A 26,240-nucleotide genomic window follows, 5' to 3' on the forward strand; every position below is an offset into this window, starting at 1 on the left:
TAACTTAACATTCGGAGGGTATTTGGCCAGTATCACACCGGTACTCTCTATGAGGTCTTCTTCTTCTTTGTTTCGCAGGTTTTTGTCTAGAGCATGTGAGGACTGTGCGACTTATTAATGATTTTTGGCATCATTAGTTGGCACTGTCTGTGGGAAAGATCGTATTAGAAGCCATACTACCGCTTCCCAAACAAAGAGTTGTATGGTACTTACTCGCTCGATGTCAACCAACAACAGCCAAAGAGACGAATCACATACCATTGCCCTCAAAAGATAGGTTCAGACTCTTGCAGTGGCCGTGGAACGCCTTGCTAAGTAAAACCATGACCTGGATGAACAACTGCGCCAAAGGAACACAAGGCGTAACACTCATGGGGAGGAGCAAGAAGGTACCAATGCCCAAAGAAGAGACCAAGAAGGACCGGAAGGCAGCAATGCCCCAAGCAAACAAAAGCAACAAGACACCAATCGTTCATTTGTTGCAGATACGGCTCCACCATAAGTGGTTGCAGAGATGCAAATAATGAAGGAATGGATGGACTTCATGATGAACCCCCTTAGAGAACGGGTGTCAAGCGACCTCGACAAGCTGGTCCATCAGACGGACTCACCCTTTACTGCACCCATCACTTTGTTCCCCCTTCCGCTAAAGTTCTGCATGCTGCGGGTAGAATCCTACAACGAGTCTAAGGATCCCTTAGATCACCTAGAGTCATTCAAAACCCTCATGCACTTGCAAGGCGTGGCGAACGAGATCATGTGCCAAGCTTTCCCCACTACGCTGAAGGGTCCCGCAAGGGTGTAGTTCAGCTGGTTGATGCCCAACTCCATCAGTACCTTCAAGGAGCTAAGGGCGCAGTTTGCCTTGCACTTTATCGGGGGGCACAGGTATAAGAAGTCCACTGCATGCCTAATGAACATCAAGCAATGAGAGGATTAAACTTTGAGGTCTTACATAACCCACTTCAACAAGGAAGCCCTTTCGATTAACGAAGCTGATGACAAAATACTTGCTGCTGCGTTCACCAATGAATTACGAAAGGGGAAGTTTTTGTTTTCCTTATACAAAAATGACCAAAAAACCATGTCAAATGTGCTTTATCAAGCTACTAAGTACATGAACGCAGAAGACACATTACTAGCCAGGGAAGAGAAGCCCAAGAAGAAGGAAAGGCAAGAAGATGCACGACAGGACAGGGGACAGAAGACGATTAGGACAGACAAGCTTCACCCCGCTAACTGCCCCAATTGATTAGGTCCTGATGTAAATCAAGGATGATACGACCTTGAAATGGCTTGGCAAATTGAAAGGGGATCCCAGTAAAAGGTCTAGAGACAAGTATTGCTGTTTCTATCGTGGTCATGGTCACGGTCATGACAAGTCTGAATGCTATGACTTGAAGTAATAGATAGAAGCCCTTATCAGACAAGGGAAACTACAATGATTCGTCAGCAAGGAAAGGGCAGACCCACCACAAGAGCCGATTGCCATGAGGGATAACGAGCGCCCCAAGCCACCCCTAAGGGACATAAGGATGATTGTAGGGGCACCACAGCTTCCGGTTCATCCAGAAGGCACGCAAAACTTACCTTAGGATGGTCTAGAATATCCAGCTGACGGGTTTCATTTCGAAGATGGCACGGGTCGACAACCCCGTGATTGGGTTCTTGGAAGAAGATGCTAGACTTCTCCATCATTGACATGATGATGCACTTGTTGTTAATATACGAGTAGGGGACTACAACACTCACCAGGTCTTGGTTAATAATGGAAGCTCTACTGATATCCTCTATTACCCAGCATTCCAGCAGATAAGGATTGATAGAGAATGGCTTATGCCGACCAATGCACTGCTCGTTGGGTTTGGTGGAACAAGAGTATACCCCCTTAGTGCGGTCACATTGCTCGTAACAGTTGGTGATTACCCTCAACAAATTACTAAGGATATCACATTCCTTGTCATTGAATATTCGTTTTCTTACAAGGCCATACTAGGCCATCCTACCCTCAATTCGTTGAAGGCCGTAACTTCGACCTACTACCTGATGATCAAGTTCCCTACCGAGTATGGGGTAGGAGAGGTACGTGAAGGCCAGGTCGTAGCACGCGAGTGCTACATAGTCATATTGGAGATGGAAGACCATTTACAAACCATAAGCATAGAAGAACAGCAAACGGTTGCGGAGCCTATGGAAGGGTTGGAAGAGGTGCTCCTTAATGACTCCAGACCTAAGCAGATGACCAGGATCGGTACCCTTGCCAGCCCACTAATCTGTTAGGCACTCACAACATTTCTAAGGGAGAACCAGGATGTCTTTACATGGAGCCATGACAACATGCCCGAGATTGACCCTTCAATCATAGTCTACAAGTTAAATGTGTCATCCTCTTTTTCCCCTATCCGTCAAAAGAAGCGAGTATTCGCACAGGAGAGAGACAAGGCTATAGCTAAAGAGGTTCGTAAATTACAGGAATTGGAATTCATACAAGAAGTGTAATACCCCGACTGGCTGGCCAACGTGGTGATGGTCAAAAAAGCCAACGAAAAGTGGAGGATGTTTGTAAACTTCATGGACTTGAATAATGCATGCTTCAAAGATAGCTACCCACTCTCGCGGATCGACATCCTAGTATACTCGATGGCAAAGCACCAGTTCATGGATGCAATTTCTAGTTACAACCAAATCAAGCTGGACGAGGCTGATCAGGAGAAAAGCTCCTTCGTCACTAGACAAGGCCTTTTTTGCTACGTATTAGAGGCTAATGAACAAAATGTTTGCACATCAGATTGGGAGGAATGTCCAAGTCTACATGGATAACATGCTAGTGAAAAGCCGACGGGAAGACGACCATTAGGCCGACCTCAAGGAGACCTTCGATACCCTCCACTCTTACCACATGAAGCTCAATCCAAGTAAATGCGCATTTGGGGTAACGGTGGGAAAATTCTTGGGGTTCATGGTGTCTCAAAGAGGTGTTAAAGCTAACCCAAACAAAATCCAGGCCATAATGGAAATGGCACCACCTAAGAATATAAAAAAAAGTACAGAGCCTCAACGGCAAGGTAGCGACGTTGAACAAGTTCGTGTCAAGGGCAACAAACAAATGTCTACCTTTCTTTCACATGTTGAAGAAGTCCTTTGAGTGGAAGGTCGAGTGCCAACAAGCATTCAAGGACCTAAAGGCATATCTCTCCTCCCCACCATTTCTAAGTCCTTCCAAAGCTAGGGAAGAGTTATTTCACTACCTGGTTGTCTCCCCAACAGCTGTTAACGCAGCCTTGGTCCCCTCAAGAGGATGGGTCTCATCCTCGATGGACTTAACCTGATCATCCTGAAGAGCAGCCTCTCCGTCATCTCGAGCATTGGGAGAAGAATCAGCTTCAAACAGCCCATCAATACCTAGTGCCCATCGTCAGTGCAGAAGCCCATATACTACACTAGCCAAGCGCTCCGAGGTGCAGAGGAAAGATACCACCTAATGGAGAAGCTATCCTTCGCCTTAGTGACCACAGCTCGCAAGCTCAAACCATATTTCTAGGCCCACATAGTGACTGTTCTGATAGATAAGCCTCTACAGAGAGCAATGAGCAACCCTGAAGCCACCGAACGGATGGCGCTATGGGCAATTGAGTTGAGCGAATTTGACATGCAATACTGACCGCACACTACCATGAAGGGAAAAGTGGTCGCAAACTTCATCGCGGAGTTCACCACTATGGAAGCCCAGGGGGTAGGGGAGCACCCTCAATGGAATATCCACACGGACGAATCGTCTAACAGGTAGGTTGGTGAAGCAGATATAGTACTCCACTCCCCAAAATGAGACAAGATCGAGTGTATGGTTCGACTCGACTTCCCTACAACCAGCAATGAGGTGGAATATGAAGCTCTAATGGCAGGACTAGATCTTGCCAAAGCAGCAGAGGCCACAAGTGTAGTTGTTTATTACAATTCTCAAGTGGTCACGAGTCAGGTGAACGGTGATTACGAGTGCAAAGGCGAATGGATGAAGAAGTACCTAGAGCAAGTAAGGAAACAAATGGACGACTTTCAAGCCAAGTTTGTTCAAATCCCAAAGGAAGAGAATGAGCAAGCCGACCGTCATGCCAAAGCCGCATCAGCAGAACACATGTTCATCGTAAGGTACTTTCATTTGTTCATATTTCACCCTTGATAGATAGCATCGGTGTGCAGGAAATAGACTTAGGAAGCAACTGGACCACATCAATAGTTTCTTACTTAAAAGACGGCACACTACCTGACGGTAAGGAGGCCGCAAAGAAGTTGAAGGTTCAAGTGGCACGATTCGTCCTGGTAAAGGATGTCTTGTACAAAAGAGGTTTCTCCTGCCCATACCTAAGGTGCCTAAGCCCCAAAGAAGCAGATTATGTCATGAGAGAAGTCCACGAAAGGATCTATGGGAATCATTTGAAATCACGGTCTTTAGTGCACAAGCTGATTCGAGCAGGATATTATTGGCCTACCATGTAGAAGGATGCCCAAGCTTATGTCAAAATCTACAACAAGTGTCAAAGGTTCAGCAACATCATTAGACAGCCAACAGAAGAGCTCACTCCAATGACGGCTTTGTGGCCTTTTGCTCAATGGGGATTAGACATCATGGGCCCATTCCCAATTGCAATAAGACAGCTGAAGTTATTAGTGGTCAGCATAGACTACTTTACCAAATGGGTGGAAGCTGAAGCCCTAGCCACCATCATGGAGAAGAACATACGAAGCTTCGTCTAGAGAAACATCATCTGCAAGTACGAGATCCCTAAAGTCTTGGTCTTAGATAATGGAAAGAAGTTCTACAACAACTCATTTAAAGATTTTTGCTCATAGTTGGGGATCAAGAATCACTACTCCTCACCCACCCACCCTTAAGCCAATGGACAGGTTGAGGTCACGAACTAATCCTTGCTCAAAATCATCAAGACTCGACTCGAGGGGGCAAAGGGCATATGGCCAAAAAAGTTGCCAAGCATACTATAGGCATACAGGACGATGACTAGAACACCTATAAGAGAGACACCGTTTCAACTAGCATACGGGAGCAAAGCCGTTATCCCAGCTGAGGTCGAACTCACGAGCTACAAGGTAAAGAACCATGATGAGAGTAGGAGACTTCATGGACGAGGTCAGAGAAACAACTAAACAAAGGTTAGCACGGTATTAAGACCTTATGACCAAGTACTACAACTCCAGAGTTAGACGCAGAGACTTCCAAGTTGGAGACATCGTCTTGAGGAAGGTGACGGGCGCCACAAGAGATCCCTCCCAGGGAAAGCTAGGACCTAATTGAAAAGGGCCCTACAAAATCACTTCATGGCAAAGGAAAGACACCTACCACCTAGACACACTAGACGAGTAGAATTTGCACCACCCATGGAACACCGAGCACCTCAAGAAATACTACCAGTAGACGACGGCATGCAGAGCACCACTCCTCATTTCCAGTTTATTTCTTTTCAGTTAATTTTATTATCTACAGTACTTTTTAAGTCCAAAGGGAAGCTTTTCATTTTTTAAGAACAATTTTTGGCTTATGCACGTATCTATCATAATAAGAGGAGTTCTTCAGACATATCATGTGTGTATATACGTCTTGCATCTACTATTAAGTCCTTAAGTGGACGGATGCATGCCAAGGGATGCCCTAAAATTTATTAAGTCTTTAAGTGGACGAGTGCATCCCAAGGGATGCCTTGAAATTTATTAAGTCCTTAAGTAGTCAGATGCATCCCAAGGGATATCCTAAAATTTATTAAGTCCTTAAGTGGACGGATGCATCCCAAGGGATGCCTTGAAGTTTACTTAGTCCTTTAGTGGACAGATGCATCCCAAGGAACACCTTGAAGTTCACTTAGTCCTTATGTGAATGAATGCATCCTAATATTCAGTAACTTATTAAGTCCAAAAGTTGCTAAGTTTATGGTCTAATAAGAAAAATTGTGCAATGTGCAATGGACCCCAAAAGGGAACAGATAGGTGTAGATGGAACAAATCCATTGAAATGTAATGGCAAAAAACATGTTCAGACATATAAGTAAAAAATATAAGTGACGGATATAAAAAGATAATAAATAAAAGCTCATGGAGGGCAAATGTTTACATCCAAAACCCAAAAACAATGGGTGACGGCAAAAATAACATAAATATTATTCTCCCAAGGATTTTCATGATAAAAAGAAAAAAACTAAACAAAGACAATAATGAATTTTTAAAAATTAAGGTTGGTCAACAGCGGCCTCCCCATCCTTCTCTTTGTTGCCCATCTTGGTCCCCTCAAAAGGACAGGTCTCATCCTTGACAGACTTAACTTGATCGTCCTTAGTAGCAGTCTCTCTGTCATCTTAAGCGTTGGGAGGAGAATTAGCTTCAAACAGCTCATCAATACATTCAGACTCGACGGGTCTGGCTAGGGTTTGAACTGTGGAGTCAATAGAAACCTGAGACAAGTCTAGATCGGGGAAGGAAGTCTTGACCTGACGGAAGCGGTCATTGAAGCCGTCAACAAAAGTACTACTGAGCTCATAAAAGAACGCGTCGGAGTTATAGAACTCCGTCTTCCCGTCCTCCGTAGCCTGGAGGACTTGCTTCCTTAGCATGGAGATCTCCCCCTCCTTTGTTCTTGAGCACGTTTTCTAGCACCTCGGTCTGCTTCTCTGATTCATTCAGGGCCTTCTTCATCAGGTCAAGCTTCTTGATCTGGATCTCCTACTAGGCCTCAAGCTCACGCAACCTGATCTCCGTGGCCTCAGCCCTCTCTCTCTAACGATCCACCAACTTCTCTCGGGCCATGCAATGGTCCATCAAACCCTTCATCCCTACAAAAATCAAAAAAAAGATTAGAAACAAGGGTAACAACAAAATGGGAAAGAGAGAAGGAGGGATACACACTTGTTCCAAGCTGAAGAGGCTTGTCTCCCTCATGGCCTCAGTTGCATCGTTGCCTAAGTCCTCATAATCGTCGTCCTTGATGATGGACGAGAGATGCTCAATAGCATACCGCGAGTCTTCATGAAGAAGGATAGGGCGCTTCTCAGAGACGGGACCTTGGCCCGTCATTAAACCCTTCCCTTTCCCAGGACAGGGCGAATGAGCTAGCTTGGTGGACGAAGGCATCTCCCCAACTGTTGGACCGGTCACCACCTTTGGCTTCTTTGGTAGACGGCCACCTTTGTCCATCGTTTTCCTTTTAATAAAAGGCTTCAGTGGACCCGTCCCCCCTGTAGGGGAATTCCCTCTTTTTGCTTCTTCTTCACCTGCAGGGTAGCCTGTTGGCAAATGTAAGCCTTCCTCTTGCCGTCTTCCACCTCTATGCCAAAGGGAACGGAAAGAAAAGTTAGTCGGAAATTACTAAAGAAGTTGAAAAAGTTAAACAAGGAATAGGTGACGAACTCACGTTTGCGCACTTGTCTATCGTAGCGACGGGCAGCAGCTATAAGCTCGAGACCTTCACAGTACCAGTGTAGGGTGTCCAAAGTGATGAGCTTCTTCCACGTCCTCTCTTCCAACTTGATTTTGAAGATCCTCGCCAAAAAGCTCCACTGGTCAAGATTAACCTCTGGACGGTCCTGAGCTGCAGTAAAAGACGACTAGACTAACAAGTAAAACTAGCAAGACAAGTAAACGGGAAAATTTTAAGCAAAGCAAAACACCTACCAGACAGAGGCATTATACCCCAAGTATTATCAACAAGAGGCATATTCTCCTGTTCTTCGAGATGGCACATCCAATTGTCCCCCTGACTAAAGAAGTATTGATTCTTCCAATTCCTATTAAGTCAGGGGTCTCATACACTAGCCTAAGCGATGGCTACCTTGGCAGGAAGCTATATATACCCTAGATTTGACAATTTAGAAAGGACGGTAACAATGAAAGAATTCCTCCATGGTAGTTGACGTTTCCCATTAGTTAGAACCCCATATAATACTTCTATACTAAGGAAGATTCTCTAAGCGTTCGTAGCAATTTGGGTGATGGCTAGCCCCAGGTATTGAAGTAGACAACAATGAAAAGCACTCAAAGGTAGTCTAAATCCTGCCTTGAACATTTGTTCATACACCTCGACGTCTTCAACATTTCGGTAATAACATTTTTCGAACTTGAAGGGTAGACGGATGGGAATATCGACGGGAATCTAATATCTCTCCCGAAAGGTGTCAAAGTGTGGTCTCTTAATAGTTGAGTTAAAATCATTGACCATCCACATAAGGGGAAAAAGGAACTTCCTAAGACCGTTAGGGCTAATGATGGATCTAATACGGGATTTGGCATTCTCAAAATTCTTCTCACCATCTGAATCCCCACTTGTATCACTCTCTGACCCATCCACATCCGAGTCCTCAGAAGGTGAGTTGGAAGATGGAACCCTTTCAGCATAAGAGGCGTCGGGGTCATCTTGACCAAACAGGTACACCTGATCGTAGTCCACTTCTTCGCAGACACACGATTACCCACTCGACGCTTCACTAGACATCTATCACACCTACACGTGACGGATAAACTCCTAAGACTCTACAAGTCTGCATATGTGACGAACATACAATATTTAAAAAGCACTAGAAAAGAAAATTTTCAATATAAGATGGAGAATACTTACAGTTGAACGGTGCAAAGAGGTGACGGGAATAGCGTAGTAGACGGGCACACGAAGTTGACGGTATAACAATTTCTTGTAGATGACGGTAGCGCTCTGACACTGGAGATTAGTTGCAGAAAGTAGAAATGAAAGGGAGAAGCCACATATATATATATATATATATATAAAGAGAGAGAGAGAGAGAGAGAGAGAGAGAGAGAGGAAATGGTGTGGAAGACGAAGAGACACTTCGGTCTGAGTAACCAACCATTGAAATTGTGCCACGTGTCCCTCCTGCATTTATGACTCTCAACTAACCTATCAATCAAAACACAACTCCCCAAAACTGGGTTAGACCGTCACTCCACATGTTTGTCTGGGATATCAGGTGACGGACCCATAAAGTGAGGTGACGGGAATAGCGTAGTAGACGGGCACACGAAGTTGACGGTATAACAATTTCTTGTAGATGACGGTAGCGCTCTGACACTGGAGATTAGTTGCAGAAAGTAGAAATGAAAGGGAGAAGCCACATATATATATATATAAAGAGAGAGAGAGAGAGAGAGAGAGAGAGAGAGAGAGAGAGAGAGAGAGGAAATGGTGTGGAAGACGAAGAGACACTTCGGTCTGAGTAACCAACCATTGAAATTGTGCCACGTGTCCCTCCTGCATTTATGACTCTCAACTAACCTGTCAATCAAAACACAACTCCCCAAAACTGGGTTAGACCGTCACTCCACATGTTTGTCTGGGATATCAGGTGACGGACCCATAAAGTGAGGTGACGGGAATAGCGTAGTAGATGGGCACACGAAGTTGACGGTATAACAATTTCTTGTAGATGACGGTAGCGCTCTGACACTGGAGATTAGTTGCAGAAAGTAGAAATGAAAGGGAGAAGCCACATATATATATATATATATATATAGAGAGAGAGAGAGAGAGAGAGAGAGAGAGGAAATGGTGTGGAAGACGAAGAGACACTTCGGTCTGAGTAACCAACCATTGAAATTGTGCCACATGTCCCTCCTGCATTTATGACTCTCAACTAACCTGTCAATCAAAACACAACTCCCCAAAACTGGGTTAGACTGTCACTCCACATGTTTGTCTGGGATATCAGGTGACGGACCCATAAAGTGAGGGGGCGACTGATGGGGATAAAACCCAAGCAAACGGATCCAATTAATTGAGTTAGTCATAAGCGACAGCGTTAAGAAAATGGACGGTCTAAATGGACTAACAGTCGAAGAGTTGGTCAAAGGAATTGTATCCCGAACGAAAGGGCAGGGAGATGGACGAACTCTTTGTAGTGGACGGATTCCAATAAGACAGACGCAAGGGAGACGGGAAGCAAAGCCACGTGGCACCTACGTGGCCTAAGTGATCTCCCAGAAACCTAATATGGAAATGTCTTGTATCCTACAATTAACCCTAATCAACAAAGTCTCTACAAGGAAAGGATCCCACAAAATATGTGTATTAATGAGGGTCTTCCCATAAGGAAACACCTTCTCCATCAAGAAACGAAAGTCGGCTCTACACTATTACAAAAACTCAAAGCCCTCAGAAATCAAGGTATGCATGCGATTCTCCAGCTCTGACACTCTAGAGTTGTAAAAGTTCTCTAACTTAACCTTCAGAGGGTATTTGGCTTGTACCACACCAATACTCTTTGTGAAGTCTTCTTCTTTGTTTCGCAGGTTTTTGTCTAAAGCACGTGAGGACTGTGTGACTTATTGACGATTTTTGGCATCATCATTAATTAAAGATGAATTTAACTTGAATTTATATAGATTTGAAATCATTTTATTTTTGGTTCAGTAATTGTATCACAACTGAACTAATGCTTCGCTAAATCACTCAAACAAACACAGGTCCGACACAATCATATATCCAAATGTTATAATATTAACACGTAATGCACATGTTAATACGTGATACTAATGTTATTATCCAATTTATTTGATAAAGAAAAACATCATGAAGTGCTGGATGACTAATGAAGTGCTGGATTAACTTTATACTCGCACTACATAAAATTTTCTATTTAATATATAATACAATTAGGTAGTTTGCTTTCTTCCTTCCTTTATTCTTTTAGGATTACCAGTTAATTCACATAAGAATAGTTTTTGGCAATATATATTTTGTGGTATTAAATATTTATTTTTTATTTTTATTTTATTTAGTCCTTTAATTTCTGTTTGTGGAATGGTTGGTCAGATTTTAGACGTAAAAAGCAATGCGCGTATTTCATTGGAGAAGGGAAAAGCTTCTGACAGACATTATAAGATAGGACTGGCCGCCCCTCTTCCATTTTAGAGGGATCCATGGCCCATCATCGTTCCTCTGTTTTCTCAATGAAACTACAATTTATCAAACTCTTCCTCTCATTAGCCACCATTAAAGGCGTGTTTGGAAATTGCTACACGTCTATCTTTAGCTTCGGAGACTCACTTACTGACACCGGAAACATCTACTTCACTGATCCAACTCAACAGTGTCTCTTTCCTCCATATGGGGAGAGCTAATTTCCTCACCCCACAGGTCGTTGCTGCAATGGCCGTCTTGTCTTAGACTTCACAGGTGAGCAAATTGATGAGCTTCAGCTTTTTAATCTTTATTCTTTGCCCTCACATATATACATTATTGTCGATGGGATTTTCTTTTTGTTTTTTGTTGGAAGCTCAAACTCTAGGACTGCCATTCATAAAGCCATGTCTTGGCTTTGAGAATGGGAGTACTGTAACAAGTATTCAAGAAGGAGTCAATTTTGCTGTTGTGGGAGCAACAGCATTGGATGCTGCTTTTTTCTTTGAAAGGGGAATTGATAATGTGTCTACAAACGACTCTTTAAGTGTTCAAATGGATTGGTTCAAGAAAATTCTTCCATCTCTATGTAACAGTAACCCATCGTCAGGTAAGTTTACTATATAATCATCGTCGTCAATACAGTAACACTTCAGACTTGTTGAAATTTATAGATTGCCCTGATAAGCAAGGACGGAGCTAGGAGTTCAAGTTAGGGGGCAAACTATAAAAAGTAAATCATTATAAAACTTCAAATAACATCCATATAGGGAGAGCAATACAATTCAGACTTGTTGAAATTTATAGATAGCCCTGATAAGCAAGGACTCAGCCAAGAGTTCAAGTCAGGGGGGCGAAATATAAAAAATAAAAAATAAATCATTATAAAACTTCAAATAACATCCATTTAGTATTTAGTATTAACAATGTAATCATCTATGAAAAATGGACTCAACGATTTTTTTTAAATCTTAGAAATCATTTATAATTGAATTCATACATAAAATTGTTCGTAAAAAATGACACTATGCATAGCACAACACTGCAATCAACCAACTTTCTTAAATATCAACAACTAACAATTAAAATTTCAAACCATCTCAACTTTAAAAAAAATACACTAAAACACAAGCAAAACCATTAATTATTTATCTATATTGTATCATTTGTTACTCTCAGATAAAATATCTATATTTGACACAGTTTTGTAGAGCAAGAATTCATATAAATAACTAGAATTATAGACGGTAAAAAATATTTTTTATTGATAATGTTGCTCCTTTATTCATACAGACATGTTATAAAAACAAAAAACAAAAACAAAATCACCCAATCAGCACATGGGTGGTTCATAAAAAATATAAAATAAAAAACACCCGGTACATGGGTACAAACTCCAAACAATAAAAGAGAGTTAAAGTAAGAGAAAGAGTGAGACTACATTCAGCAACCACAAAAAATAAAGTAAGAGAGAGAGAGTTACAGAGAGAATAAGAGAAAATATGCTCTACCTCTGCCTCTGCCTCTGCCTCAGCAAAGATGAGAGAGCGATTTGGTCTCTCTCAGAAGCAAAGTTGGTACAGACGTGCCGCGTGGGTCCTACAGCATTTTGGTCTTAGCCTTCACTCCCTTTGCTTCATATCTCAATGCTAGTGTCTCTCTAGATTAGGGTTTTTTTTTGTTGGGGGGAAATTTGATGGAATGATTTGAGATCAAATTGGTTTTTTTTCAAAATTTTTGAGGGTTGGGCTAATATTTTGATAAATTGGCCGATTGTTGGGCTAATTTTATTAGTCTATGTTGTTGGGCTAATTTTTTGGGTTTTCTAATTTGTTTTGTTTGGGATTTTAGATTTGTAAATGTTTCTTGGGCTTTTCATTTTGTTTAAAGGAGTCAAAGATTTTGTTGAGGGGGCAAGTCTAATTTTATATGGGCAAAATGGCCAAATCGGCCCAATACCACCATTTCTAAAAAAATTTAGGCAGAAACCACTGTTTCGGAACTAATTGGGTTTCTACCACTTTTTCCAGTACTCGAGCTCACCAAACTCGAGTACTGGATTTTACACTTCCACCGTGGCATGCCAGCGTGGAATATCAATGTTAAAAAAATGTCCCCAAGTACTCGAGTTTGAAGAACTCGAGTACTGTACGATCTGGTACCCGAGTTTAGGAAACTCGGTTACCAATCTGGATTGACACTGGAACTGTTGTGGGTTATGCCCGAGTAAGACTCGAGCTTCGTGTGCTCGAGTACTGTGAAAAGTACCCGAGGTTTTGAAGCGCGAGTACTAATCTGGATTGGCCCGAGGTTCTTGGGTCATGCACCTTTTTTTAACCGGATAAAAACAAATCTATTAAAAAAATGAGGAGCCAAACCATAAGTCTCCATGACAATGATGGAAAAAAAAAGGACAACCAAACGTTTACTAAGCTCAAAACATCTACCACTACAACCAAATGTTTTTTTTATATCATCACTGGAGGTACAACAGAAAAGCATCCAGTGAACAAAAGAATGATCCTGATATTTCCAAGGAAGATATCCAAAGTTGTATCTATAGAATGGCTTTGTTTTTAGTTTTTACTGCTAGTTGGCAACTTCGCAGTTTCTTTAGGCCAGTCTAATTAGCCTTCCATCCATTTAAGTAAAAAATTGTTGTATTCACCTTTCATCCATTGAATAAAAAAATGCTGTGTGCACAGCACAACTTCCGCTGCACCCATTGAAAAAAAAGGTACTCAATTGCACAAATTACAGAAAAATGATTGAATTAGATTGGTCATTGGAATTCAGTCTGCATTTACAAATAAATACCTAAAAGTATCTATGCATCCCTAAAGTGAATGTATTCTAATTTTCTTTTCCACTCCTTCACCAAGAGGCAATCCCATGGGCATTTGTCGATATAGTTACAACTTTTGAGGAAAGAAAGACATAGTTACAAGTTGCGATTCCGGATGCTCAATATGAGTATTCTACACATGTAGAGGATGATGATGTTCATGCCGATGGAGATGATGATGATGATCTAATTTGGTCTGATTTGGTCTGATTTGGTCTAATTTGGTCTGATTTGGTCTGATTTGGTCTGATTTGGTCTGATTTGGTCTGTTTTGGTCTGATTTGGTCTAATTTGGTCCATTCAGTCCACTTTGTTCCATTTTGGTCAGTTTCGATCCATCTTTGTGTACTTACATATATAATTGGAGACAACAAGTTTAGGTTGAGAGCCCTTATTCAAAATCTAAATTTATTAAAACAAATTCTCGAGTTTGGGGGTCAGCTGTCCACCATTGCTACACTGATATTCATAGTGCTACATGTGCTGCTCAATAGCTCGGCACTGTTGAACCCTATCTAGTCATATCATTCACACTCACGTCAATACACAGATCTGCATCATTTTGCAATGCACTGTTTTCAAGGATGCAGAAGACCCCTGAAAAGTTTATGATGCATTTAACACAACTCGGTATTGTCTTGTCAAGTTCATGTCAGATGAAACACAAGCATGCTAAATACTCTTCACATGAATACTGTTCAGCTAAATAGTCATGGCAGTACACTACAACTACTGCCCAGAATAAGAGAATCTCACTATGACATTGGGAACATTTGAACAAAAAATTCGTATCGTGGTTTTCCAGCCTGTATTGACATGACAAGCCTGAATATGTTAAATTTTATTATTGAATACACAGTGGAATGAGGTTATAAATGTACCACAATTCTTTTCTTATTCCTACACCACTAACTTTGTAGGTTGAGTAAGCTATGAGTCGCAACGCCTCAACATCATCTCGTACACGTAGAAACAAGTTTCAATCTACTTCAACAAATGAATTATCACAAGTTCCAGCAGATCAACAACTACAAACATACACAGACCACTATGGAGGGAAATGGGTTGGAAAGAAGAGAGATTTCGTTAACATGCCAATATACACGTACGAGAGTCTTGGAAGCGTTGGCCACATCATGGTCGGCAAACCTACAAAACTAAGTACAGATACCACCGCAATGGAGTTCACCGTAGCAGAACCACCATGGTCAACCCTATACGAGAAGAGGTGTGAGTTGGAGGTGTATTGTCGATGGCACGGGTTACGAGTTCCTAAGGCACGCTCAGCCGAGTTACCTAGAGATGAGCCTGCCAACATACTTGCTCGCCTTGAACAAGAGAACAATCAAATGCAAAGGCGGTTAGACCGTTTTCATGCAGTCCAAAAAGCTAGGAAGCATCTAAAGGGGAAGGCGCAAGAGCGAGCCATGAAGTCTATTAATGAAATTACTGCGTTAGATGATGAAAGTGACATTTCAGACTTCTCAGATTCAAGCAATGATGACTTCCAAAAATTTCTACCTACGAACATTCAACGTTGTTGTTGATGTCTACACATTTTGTGCAATGCAAAATGTTGTTGATCATGAGGGCAAATGATCCTATTGTACGTGCACCTTTTGCAAATCTAAAGATGAATTGTTCATTACTTTTGGCTAAGTTTATAGGAAATCACTTGCTCATTTTTTCCCTGTTGTTCGTTGTTGGTATGTTACGAAAAGATGTACTTGTATTAGTGTTTGCAAGAATTATAAGTGCTTGGTGAAAATTATGGTCTAAACTCAATATTCCGTGAGTAAAACTCGCTTTTGTAACGTAATACTGAATGTCATTATTTAAATTCTTTGACAAATTCTTTGAAATCAATTCGTCCATCTCCATTGTCATCAAAGACTCTGATCATCCTTTGGCATTCCACTTCCAAAGGTTCCATGAGCCCCACTGAACAAATCTAACATTTGAAACAACTAAACCACCGAGCTTTTTTTCTCAAATCAAATAATTTCCTACACGTCACGCCTTAACTCTCTGCTTTTGTTTCTTTTTTTTCTTTTTCTTTTTCTTGTAAATTTTAAATAAGATACAAATTTTAACCTTAGCATATCAATAAACCTCCCTATTTGACAACAATTGATTTTAAATGACTGGTGGCAATATTTATCCCATATTTTAAATTCATGGTTGAAATCTTTTTAGATCCTTTAGTTGAAAATCCACCGAAATTATTGATTAATTATCAATTTATCTCAATTTTGTCTTCCGCAAGATTGTGATTATTAACCACCAATTGGCAATGCACCAAATGATAAAGTAGAAAAAACATCTCCAAAAGAAAAACCATTGCAGGCCAGTTAAGGCAATTTATACTATATAAAGAGTTTACAAATTATAAAAGTAAAAAATAAAATCTTTGTAACTAGTCTCTATAACCCAAACACCCCGCAGATAACTCATTGATGTCATCATGGAAATTTAACCAAATGTGAGATTATCAACCAAGAGCTTTGTGGCTCAATGAATATGCTCGGTCTCTTTTACGAGGAGAACCTAGATTTGAATCACCCTTTCCCTCACTTGTTTTAAGCAAACTAAAAAAAAAGTGAGATCAACAATTGAACAAAATTTCAAACCACAAACCATATAAAATCTAGAAGGGCAAGCCCCTGCTTCTCCCTTCTTGTTGAAGTTATGTGATGAGAGGAAACACTAGTTGGAAAATTATTTTGTGATGTCAAGTATTCTAAAATCTGACTCAGGACACTTTTTGAGACATTAGCTCTTTCACATGCAACATAACATGCTATAAACTCAAACATATGGCCTATGTCTTTCTTAGAAGGCCATTCTTCGACCAATCCACTGACATCTTCACTATCTGAGCATTTTGTCTGGGAAATGTCCCTATTAAGCATACAAATAAGAGAGTTCACTGTATCTTGGACCAATATATTTTGACATCCATTGTGGGGAGCAGGGAGGAACAGTATGATTCTGACTCTGACAAGGCTTATGAGGATGAGAAAACTGGATACCTTGTAGCTTCATGGCCACAAGTCATTTTCTAATCAACACCACGTTGCAACACCGCAAACATGAGCAAGGTATTCAACTATCAGACGCAGAAGATCCAAAGCTGATACTGAATTTGAAGCTAATGCAGGTCAACAGTTGATTGTTACCATCCTCCAGTGTCATCTTGAGAGTGTAAGAGCCCTGTGAATACCACAAACCATCAGCTGGTTGATGCGAAACACTAGAGTAAAAAAAATAAAAATAAATGATAGATTAAATTGTTATATTGGACTGACAATGAAAGAAGGAATGGAAATTACTGATTTGCAAGTTTGGCTTCTCTTAGCCATGCATATGAATCCACATGAAAGATTCTTTGAAGCTACATCATTCAGAGCACCAGAAACGATAGAAACAACTTGATAGGGGAGGTTTAGCTGAAACATGGAAAATTAAATTAGATTCAGAGAGCGAAAAGCAGGAGGAAAATTAAATTAAATTAGATTCATCTATAGGACCTCATGTTTCTCCTACATGAAATGCGGAGAGGAAAAGAGTCCACCAATACACAAAGTATACCACTATGTCTTGACTTAAACACAAATTTCTATGCAAAATACACAAACATATCCGCATTCTTAACTTGGAAAGATATAGATATTGACGATCAAAAATTGTCCTTGGATCACCGATATCATGTGGCATGCACAAAGCTAACCTCCTCATTAATATCCTACTCAAGGAGTCTTAAAACATAAGGAAATTAAAAATGATGAAAGGAAAATTCAACACACCATCTTGTAGAAATCTTCAGAGTTTTTGATCATTTCCTCATGCATGGCCCAAGATTCATCATTATCAGGGCTGGTAATACAAAACTGCTCCACCTTCTCAAACTGATGAACTCTGAATATTCCCAGAGTATCTCGACCATGTGCACTAGCCTCTTTACGGAAGCAACACGAATATCCAGCATACCTAGGGAAAAATTGAATTATTTATGAGCAAAAGGCTACTTTCTAGTCATAGGAACAAGCTTCAGGAAGAATATTACAACCTTATTGGTAGCTCAGAAGGATGGATCCAATCTTCCAAATGATACGCACAAAGCGGCTGTTCAGCAGTAGCAATCAGATATTTGTCATCTCCCTCACCTGTTACCTATTAAATGACAACCACTTCAGTTAGCTCATGTACCTGTACACAAGATGTAGGAAAAGAAATTGAATGAAGATTTTATGATGTCAGACCCTCCTAGGTTCCCACACTTTCTCACCCATTTTCTTTTCTTGATAATTACTACCATTAAAAAAGAGTGTGTAAAAAGTACATAAGAGGTCACAAAAGTTAAAACAAGAACAGAGAAAGAAGAAAAGCAAAAAAAAAAATTGCTAGAAACCAAAAAGTCAAAGAAAGAAAGACAAGGGAATATTTTCAACAATTTAAAAATATTACCTTGTAAAGCTCTTCATCAAATTGTGCTAATTGATGCATGGATTCAATGACCAAAGAACCTCCAAATGCTCCTTTTAGGGCAATCTCATTGGTGTCAATTATGCAGAATGTTACCAGCCAAGTACATATTAATGCTATGTTTTTGACAAAGCTAAATTTTTGGTAGAATGTTTCTTTTCTGTTGTTTACCTTTTTTGTTGGGATGGGGGAGGGGGGGGGGGCTGCTATTTTGCACCACAGCTGATGTTGTCATGGTTGTTATCATTATCTTTATTGTTACCTTCTCTTTTTCTTATTCTCTCTCTTTTGGAGATTAAGGGACTAAAAAGAAGGAAAAACATGCTATACTTTTGAGGAAAATAAAATTTTGGCAGATCATCTATTTTTGGGAAGAGGGGTGGTGCTATTTTTGCACAACATTCTTCTTGTTATTGTTGTTGTTATTTTAGTTTTGGCTAAGCAAGGGGCGAAAAATAATTAGAAAACATGATATGTTAGGAAGAAACAGCATGCAAGTTATAATTTGGAATGTTGTTATATGAAGCATTCCATTCTGAAATGTCTGCAGGCTTACTTGCTTCAGCAGCTCCTCTTCGGTTGAATAAGGAGACCACTGCAACAGCATGGACAGATTAGAAGAAAAATATTCTTTACCACAAGAAATTACAGGCCCAAATGTTCCAGATGATGAGTTGAACTCATAAGTCACCTGTAATAAATGAAAAACCTATTAGTGAGTTTAGAGGTACAACATTATTGGTAAGACTAAATAAAATTATGCATATGACAAAGGGCACATTAGACAGCCCTAAACCTGGAAAAAGAGAACCAAAGAAGTTACAAATAACTTCACAAGGTTTTGAGTCAATAAATGATCCTAAAGTGGAGCCGACTTCATGATTTAACTAGAAAAAGATGCTGATAGGACATTGCAGTCATCTTCTTTTTTGTCATGAAATAGTTTTTTCTTTTGATAATTCAATTGTTACAACAAGTGGGGTAGAGAGGATTTGAAACTTGGATCTCCTTATAAAGGAGACAAGGCAATGTCAGTGAACTACAATGCTCTTGACTTCTTTGGTCATGGAATAGTAGGACTATTCCATGAGTTTGTTAACAAAGTAGTAGCCTAAGCCAAATCCCAATTCCTCTCTGCTTGCTATGTTTTAAGAAAAGCAATTTATGACTCCAAAAAACACACACACTCTTTGCATGCTGTGATTTAAAGAAAAGCAATTTAAAACTTCAAAACAAAAAAAAAAAAATAGCAATTATACGCCTGGGTCCTTCTATAATGATCTCCAAGGAGCGCTTCCCAACAATGTAATTCAGGGGACATTAAAGTCAGCCATATTTTTAATTATCACAGAGGACAGACAAAATAACATCTTTAGCTGGTCATATTTTTAATGATACATTATGGACTGAAAATTACAGTCAGAGTAAACTTGCAATAGATGTAATTGAACAGCTGCTGTAAGGCCAAGCTCACCATTGGTACTACTATTCTGTCATAGCCCATTTGTGTCAAAAATGTATAAGAAAGTAGCCCACCACTTTGAGTTGATGACCTGAACATGGTCATACCACCAATGTGAGCACAACCAAGAAGCAGTCAATTGTGCATATATCAATTATCCAAATATGAAAATGAGTGTAATCTTTATTTAATATGAAAGAGGTTGGACCTCACTTTCAAAATGCTAATATCTCCAATTTTCAGGATTTGGAATAGAAATAACTCAATAAAGAGAATTGAAAATGAAAAATGAATATAAGAACACAGAAGAATATAAGGTTACCATGGAACTTGTTGACGGCCTACTGGTAAAATCTTTAGGGGATTGTACCAGAGACAAGTAATTATAATCCCACCTTTATCAGGGTTTGGTTACTATCAAATAAGGGAGGAATACCTATCCCAGTCTATAGCTCATTGTTATTTTTGTACTAATGAAAAGATGATAGATTAAATAACTTCAGATATGCCTGTGTCATTCTTAGGGTTGTATTCGAGTGAACATAGTAACTAACCAACTAGGAGAGTGAATTATATTGTTAATGTTGATAGAAAGTTATACCCCATTTTTAATTGTCGACTAAAGATAATAACATCAGCTCCAAGTCTCATAGAACTTGTCTTGAAGCCATTTCCATCTGAAAGGATGCAAGTGAACCAATAAATGAAGAAATGAGGGAAAACATGTGAAAGATAGAATGGAGAAATCCAACGCATACACTGTCCAATGGTAGATTTCGATTTCTTATCTGAAAATCCAAAGCTCATGCAATGACTCATAGTTTCGGGGTCTATTCCACCACCGTCATCTTTTCATTGTTAATCATCAAGTTTGAGAAGCAAAAAAATTAGATGGCGATCTTGTTAGTGTATGACATGAAAATAACTAGTAGATTCAAATTTCATTTAATCAAATGAGACGAGTTTGTACATGTACCTTGGATTAGCAAGGCCACACTGGAATCCCGTGGATTTGAGATTTTGTTTATAAGGACAAAAGTAGCACCATTTGGTATCTAGCTCATACAAACAAAACAATACAAATAGTGTATGAAACCCTTAATCAGAACCTAACTTTGACTAGAACAAGAAACACCACCCCCCCCCCCCCAAAGAAAAAACCACCACCAAAAAGAAAAGCAGGCAAAATAAGAAATGAAAGGATTATACAGCATGCGAATGATACTTCTTTGGACTGCTGATTGGGCAGTTTAACAAATTTCCAGGAACTAGTACAACCATACAACTTTACCAAACTTAAAAAGTGGGCGGAAGAAGGCTTACGATCTGAAGTTTTATGGTCTTTCCATCTTGCTCCACAGTGCGTATTTTCTGATAATAGGTGGAATGCAACAATTAGGATCATATTGCTTCAATTGATATAACATCTATTAAAACCCAAAGGTAAATACTTACAAAGTCAACTCCAATTGTGCTAATATAACTGTCCAGATACGAATCATCCTGTGTCAAAGAGACGAAAGAAAAAAAAAATCACATTGCATTTATATTCATAAGTTCTGCTCAAGAATTTCAATTAGAGCCAAGTAGGCTTCAATATGCTCAGCAACCAGAAAACTTTCCACTAATGAGTCAAACATTTTTTTTTTTTGCTGCAGTTCTTTTTAAAACACCAAATGTTGCTTGGAGATAATATTAGATAGTATGGTAAGATAACAGTAGGATCTACCAAATACATAGAGTAAATGTTTTGAATATCATGAAACACCAAAATTCAACTCCAAACAGAAATTTTTTATTGGTACAATACCCATGCCCCCCATGTAAGAACCTTTTGCATGTATCGCAGTAAAGCTGAATATGGTATGAATAAAGTGTTAGTAACAAGAGGTTAAATAAATTTATCACCATTAAAGTCTATAATTGACCACAATAAAAAAGCTGTAGAACAAAAAGGAGACACCACGAAAATATCCAATAATTGCACACCTAAACAAGAATAGAGAAGTCTTCTTTTTCTTTTTCTTGCATAAAAGAATAGAGTGGTCGAGAAATGAGAGTATCGAGTACAGAATCACACCAAGTATTAACAAGAAAATAAATCATACTTGCTGCATTGAATGAAAAGAAAGCCAATTGTTCTCCAAAATTTTATTAAAAATCGCTTGGCAAATTTCCGTCTGTTGTGGGGTTGAGGTACGCCCAAATTTATCAAAACTTATACTGAACTAGTCATAGACTTCCTTATGAATAGCATGGTATCTGTAAATGCAGAACACATAAGATGGACTGATGCATGTACATATCGAGTAGTCAAAAAATGTTTGTACTCTGCACGTTCAATAATTAGAAGGATGCCACGGTTCAAACTTAGCGTACCTAGTCTGCGAGACCACCACTCGCCGGGGCCTCATTCCGCTTAGGGCATGTTCTTCGGTTATGCCCCTCTTGGTCACACAACCCGCATTGCACCTTCCTCCCGCCCTCCTTCCATGGTGTGGTTCTAGGCCGTTTCCCACCCTCGTCCATCTCATTCCTGATTCGTGTTGAGACAGGGCGACCTTTCTCTCGAATCAATTGGGGGTTAGGGAGGACCCTTCGAGTTTCTTCAGGATCTGGCCATGATAATCTATCTTTCAAGACAGGGAAAACGGGAGCATAGCTCCGAAACAGTGCGTCCACGCTATAGCATTGGTCAATGTACTGCTCTGCATCATGTCGATACCTAATACAAACTGCAATGACATGTGAACATGGTATCTTATACAATTTCCATTTCTGACATGTGCAAGTTCTTTGCAACAAATTAACTCCATGTGTGTGATCCCCATGTCCAGCAGTCCCTGGATTATGCGGTGTATCTACTTGATATGACTGTTGTTGCGCACTCAATCTTGTCACCCTGTGATGCTCCGCCTTCTCCTTATTTCTCATGAAGATATCTAAGGCATATTTACACCATTTTTTCCCTGAATTCAACTGCTCTATGCTCTTATTGTAACGATCATCGAAATAAGCATTCAGTTTGAACCATGTGTATTTCACCATTGCTGTAATGGGCAGGCTACGAGCACCCTTTAGAACACCATTGAAGCACTCAGAGACGTTTGTAGTCATCGTCCCATAACGGTAACCCTCGTCAAAAGTTAGAGCCCATTTCTCTTTGGGCACATCCTTCAGATATTGGTGCGCATCCCGGTTCACATTCTCAATTAAATCGAAGGTGGCATTGAACTTTTGCTCCTGGGTTGCACTTGCTGCCCTCCATACTAGGTTCTTTAAAGTTTCATTGTTCCATCTAGTGTTCACGTTACTGCATAGATGACGAAGGCAGTAACGATGTTCTGTCATGGGAGGCTGCAAATAGTCTCGATTAGTGTCTACGAAGATAGCTTGTATCCCGGGGTGTACGTCGGATATGACACACAGGTGTCTCCGGTCAGTAACATACCTTCTTATACAAGCCAAGAACCAACCCCAAGTCTCTGTGCTCTCGCTCTCCACAACGGCGAAGGCTAGTGGATAAATCTTATTATTAGCATCTGTCGCCATTGCAATCATCAATTTCCCTTTATATTTTCCATAGAGGTGGGTTGCATCAATACTAATCACAGGCCTACAGTTCTTGAACCCAATAATACATGGACGAAACGCCCAAAATACGGACTTGAATGTACAGGTTCCTGGTTCATCATTATCGTCCACGTTTAACTTATACTTTGTACCCGGACTTGCATCCTTAAGTCCTGCCAAAAAACGTGGCAACTCTGCATAAGACTCCTTAAAATCCCCGTATATAGCTGCAACGGCCTTTTGTTTGGCATCCCAAACCTTGTATGTGAACCATAATGATTATGTTAGAAATTAAGTACAAGTCAAATAATCATAGTTGAAGAAAAAAATCAAGACTTGTAAGGCTATAAGATAAAGATAATATTTCTTTCTCTTTATTCGTTTTTTTTTCTTTTTTTCAATTCAATTTCATTTTTCATAACATCAGGTATTCATGGGTTTTGGGAATTACAATCATGCTTATACTTCCATGTATTGAAAAAAGAATGCAAGTTAAAGAATACCTTGTAGTGAGATACTTCGTGTTTTAAGTACGCAAAGCAACGTGACGTAAGTTCTTTATCTTATACGCGGGGTCTTCTCGTATATAGCGCTCAAGTACGTATGCTAGGAACACCGAATCAATCATCCGTCCATCATGAGCATTCTGAATTTTGTCGCACGTGTGGGGGCCCTTGCATTTTGCGATCTTCCAGACATTGTCTCCCTTGCAACAGATCGCACGGACTGACCATGGGTAGGAATCATCCTCACAACTCACCATCAGCCTCTCTGAGTCTGAATGCTCAGTTTTAAACCTAAAATTCTCTCGCAGTGTGTACCAAGTCAATGCATGTCGCACCGCGAATTTAGTCGCGAATACCATTCCTTTCATTGGCTGTTGCCCAGGCGTCCAACTTGATACTTCTGCTTGCATAACCGGTGATGGATCAAACATATTATCCCAAGTGTTGTTGGTGAACCATTCCGGCGTAGGATCGGGACCAGGGCATGTGTCTCTATTCTCTTCTACAACCACATCCTCGATATGATCAACATCATCATGTTCACCCATGGTTTCTAGACGCTCCTCAAACTCATCCCTAGTAACATCAATATCGGTTGCATCGTCACCAAGTCCGTGATCATATTCGGGTTCAGATGTGCCCCCATGCAGCTCATCATGAGATAAATGCTCTCCTGCATGCACTTCCTGGGGCCCTTGCTCCTCCTCAAGGTGTGAAGCATGGGGAAATGTTTGCCACGGTTCAGTACCATACTCTTCTCCTGTGTTTTCTGCACACCCTTGATAAGATTGTAATGGTATTGAGTCAATGTGCTCATCTACAGTTCCATCCAAAACAGTGTGTTGTGAACCCTCCTCGGCCTCTACTATGGTGGGCTCAACAGTGACGTAGAGATCCGAAGCAAAAAATCCTTTCACCACCATTTGCTCAACAATTTCCCACATCATCTTCACTTGGGTGCCACTCGATAACTGTAGTGAATTGTAGAAAACATGGGTGTCTAGAACCCGTTGAGGTGCTCGATACACGATGGAAATTTTATGCCTAGAGTGGTCTAACCTCATCACGTTCAATATTCTTCGTTGCAATTTCATAAGCCCTATCCCACGCTTCACCCTAACACAATTTTGCTTTTGGTTCGAGCCTTGGTATGACAACCCATGCAAGTCATGATAATACATCTCTCCATCGTAGTATACATAGAAAAAGTGAAAATCCATCACTAACCTGTTGGCATCAATATAAAAGTTGCCATAATGTATAACCACTTGCAACTGATCTTGCGTATGATAAAAACAATTTATATTCAAACTCAATCATAGACATCTAAATAATTGAATATTTGACAAATATAAAAACAATTAATAGTATATCGAGTTCTGCGTTCTAGTTAACTCAATTTTTAACATTTCTCTCATAAAAAAAATTATAAAATCTCTTATTGTCAAATAATGGTTTTTAAAATCAAATCACATCTAAAAAAAATTATGTGTGTTTTGACATAATTAAGAACCATAATCAAACTGACAATTCAAATACAATCATATTTACATTTTAAATGAGAAAAAAAAATAATAAAGTCAATTTAAAACAACATTGTGCAATGAGTTATTATTTGTTATATAACTAAGGCGATGGACTACCACACAAACTGACATATTACTGTAATATTACTGTAGCAAAATAGACTAGATGCATTACTCTTTCTGTAGCTTCAAAGTTGCTTGCTTCCTCTTTCTGTAGCTTGATAGTTCTTGAAATTTGACTTGAACAAACTTGAACAATGTCTAACACCTAATTTAGACATGTTTTGGTTCTCAATTTGCCAACATAAAAATATTTGGAAACTAAACATTTCATCTTAAATATTTAGAACCTAACACGTTTTTTATTTAGTGACGGTAACTTACGGTTTTGATGTTGAAGTTAGGCATTATGGATTTTGTGAAGGTTATGATTTTCTTGAGTTTTTGAAATTTTGGTTTGGGAAAGTCATAAATATATGTTGTCTTAGAATTCATAATTTGTCAATTTCTTTGTAGGTTTTTACTGCTATTTTATGCGGCATGAACCGTAGTGATAAAAATAAAAATCAATGATGATTTCAAAGTGTTTTACCTTTTTTTTTTAAAATGATACGAAAGCCCAACTAAAGGCAATTAAATTTATGTAATTTTAGGATATAAAAGTATTTTATGCTTTAAATTATTGTTTATAGATGCCAAAAAAAAAAAGTGTTGCTACTACATGTGACTAAAGATAATAGAGAGTATCCTTAGCAATACTATCTTTTGGTTTCTCTAAAAAAAAATAATAATAATAATAATAAAGGCAATACTATCTTTAGCATCTTTAGTCTACAATTAAAGGCAATACTATCTTCTGCATCTTTAGCATGTGTCTCTACTTGTTGGCACCCAATACGTTTACTTCCAGACATTGTTGGGAAAAAAAACATACAGC

The 26,240-nt window shown here is 39.6% G+C and overlaps 1 protein-coding gene across 1 annotated transcript; it reads right to left on the reverse strand.

Moving 5' to 3' along the window:
* Window positions 1-17,813: 17,813 nt before the first annotated feature.
* Window positions 17,814-20,749, reverse strand: LOC142635268 (protein MICRORCHIDIA 6-like). Its single transcript, XM_075809456.1, has 6 exons — window positions 20,675-20,749; window positions 20,457-20,546; window positions 20,300-20,375; window positions 19,711-19,789; window positions 18,793-18,927; window positions 17,814-17,924 (listed from the first exon to the last, which is right to left on the reverse strand). Exons 2-6 carry the CDS (start codon window positions 20,515-20,517, stop codon window positions 17,814-17,816), a joined length of 462 nt encoding a protein of 153 aa, XP_075665571.1. The 5' UTR covers window positions 20,518-20,546; window positions 20,675-20,749.
* Between the last annotated feature and the right edge of the window lie 5,491 nt (window positions 20,750-26,240).

This window comes from Castanea sativa, chromosome 5 (genome assembly GCF_040712315.1).
Source record: "Castanea sativa cultivar Marrone di Chiusa Pesio chromosome 5, ASM4071231v1".
In the NCBI taxonomy this organism is placed as follows: Eukaryota; Viridiplantae; Streptophyta; class Magnoliopsida; order Fagales; family Fagaceae; genus Castanea; species Castanea sativa.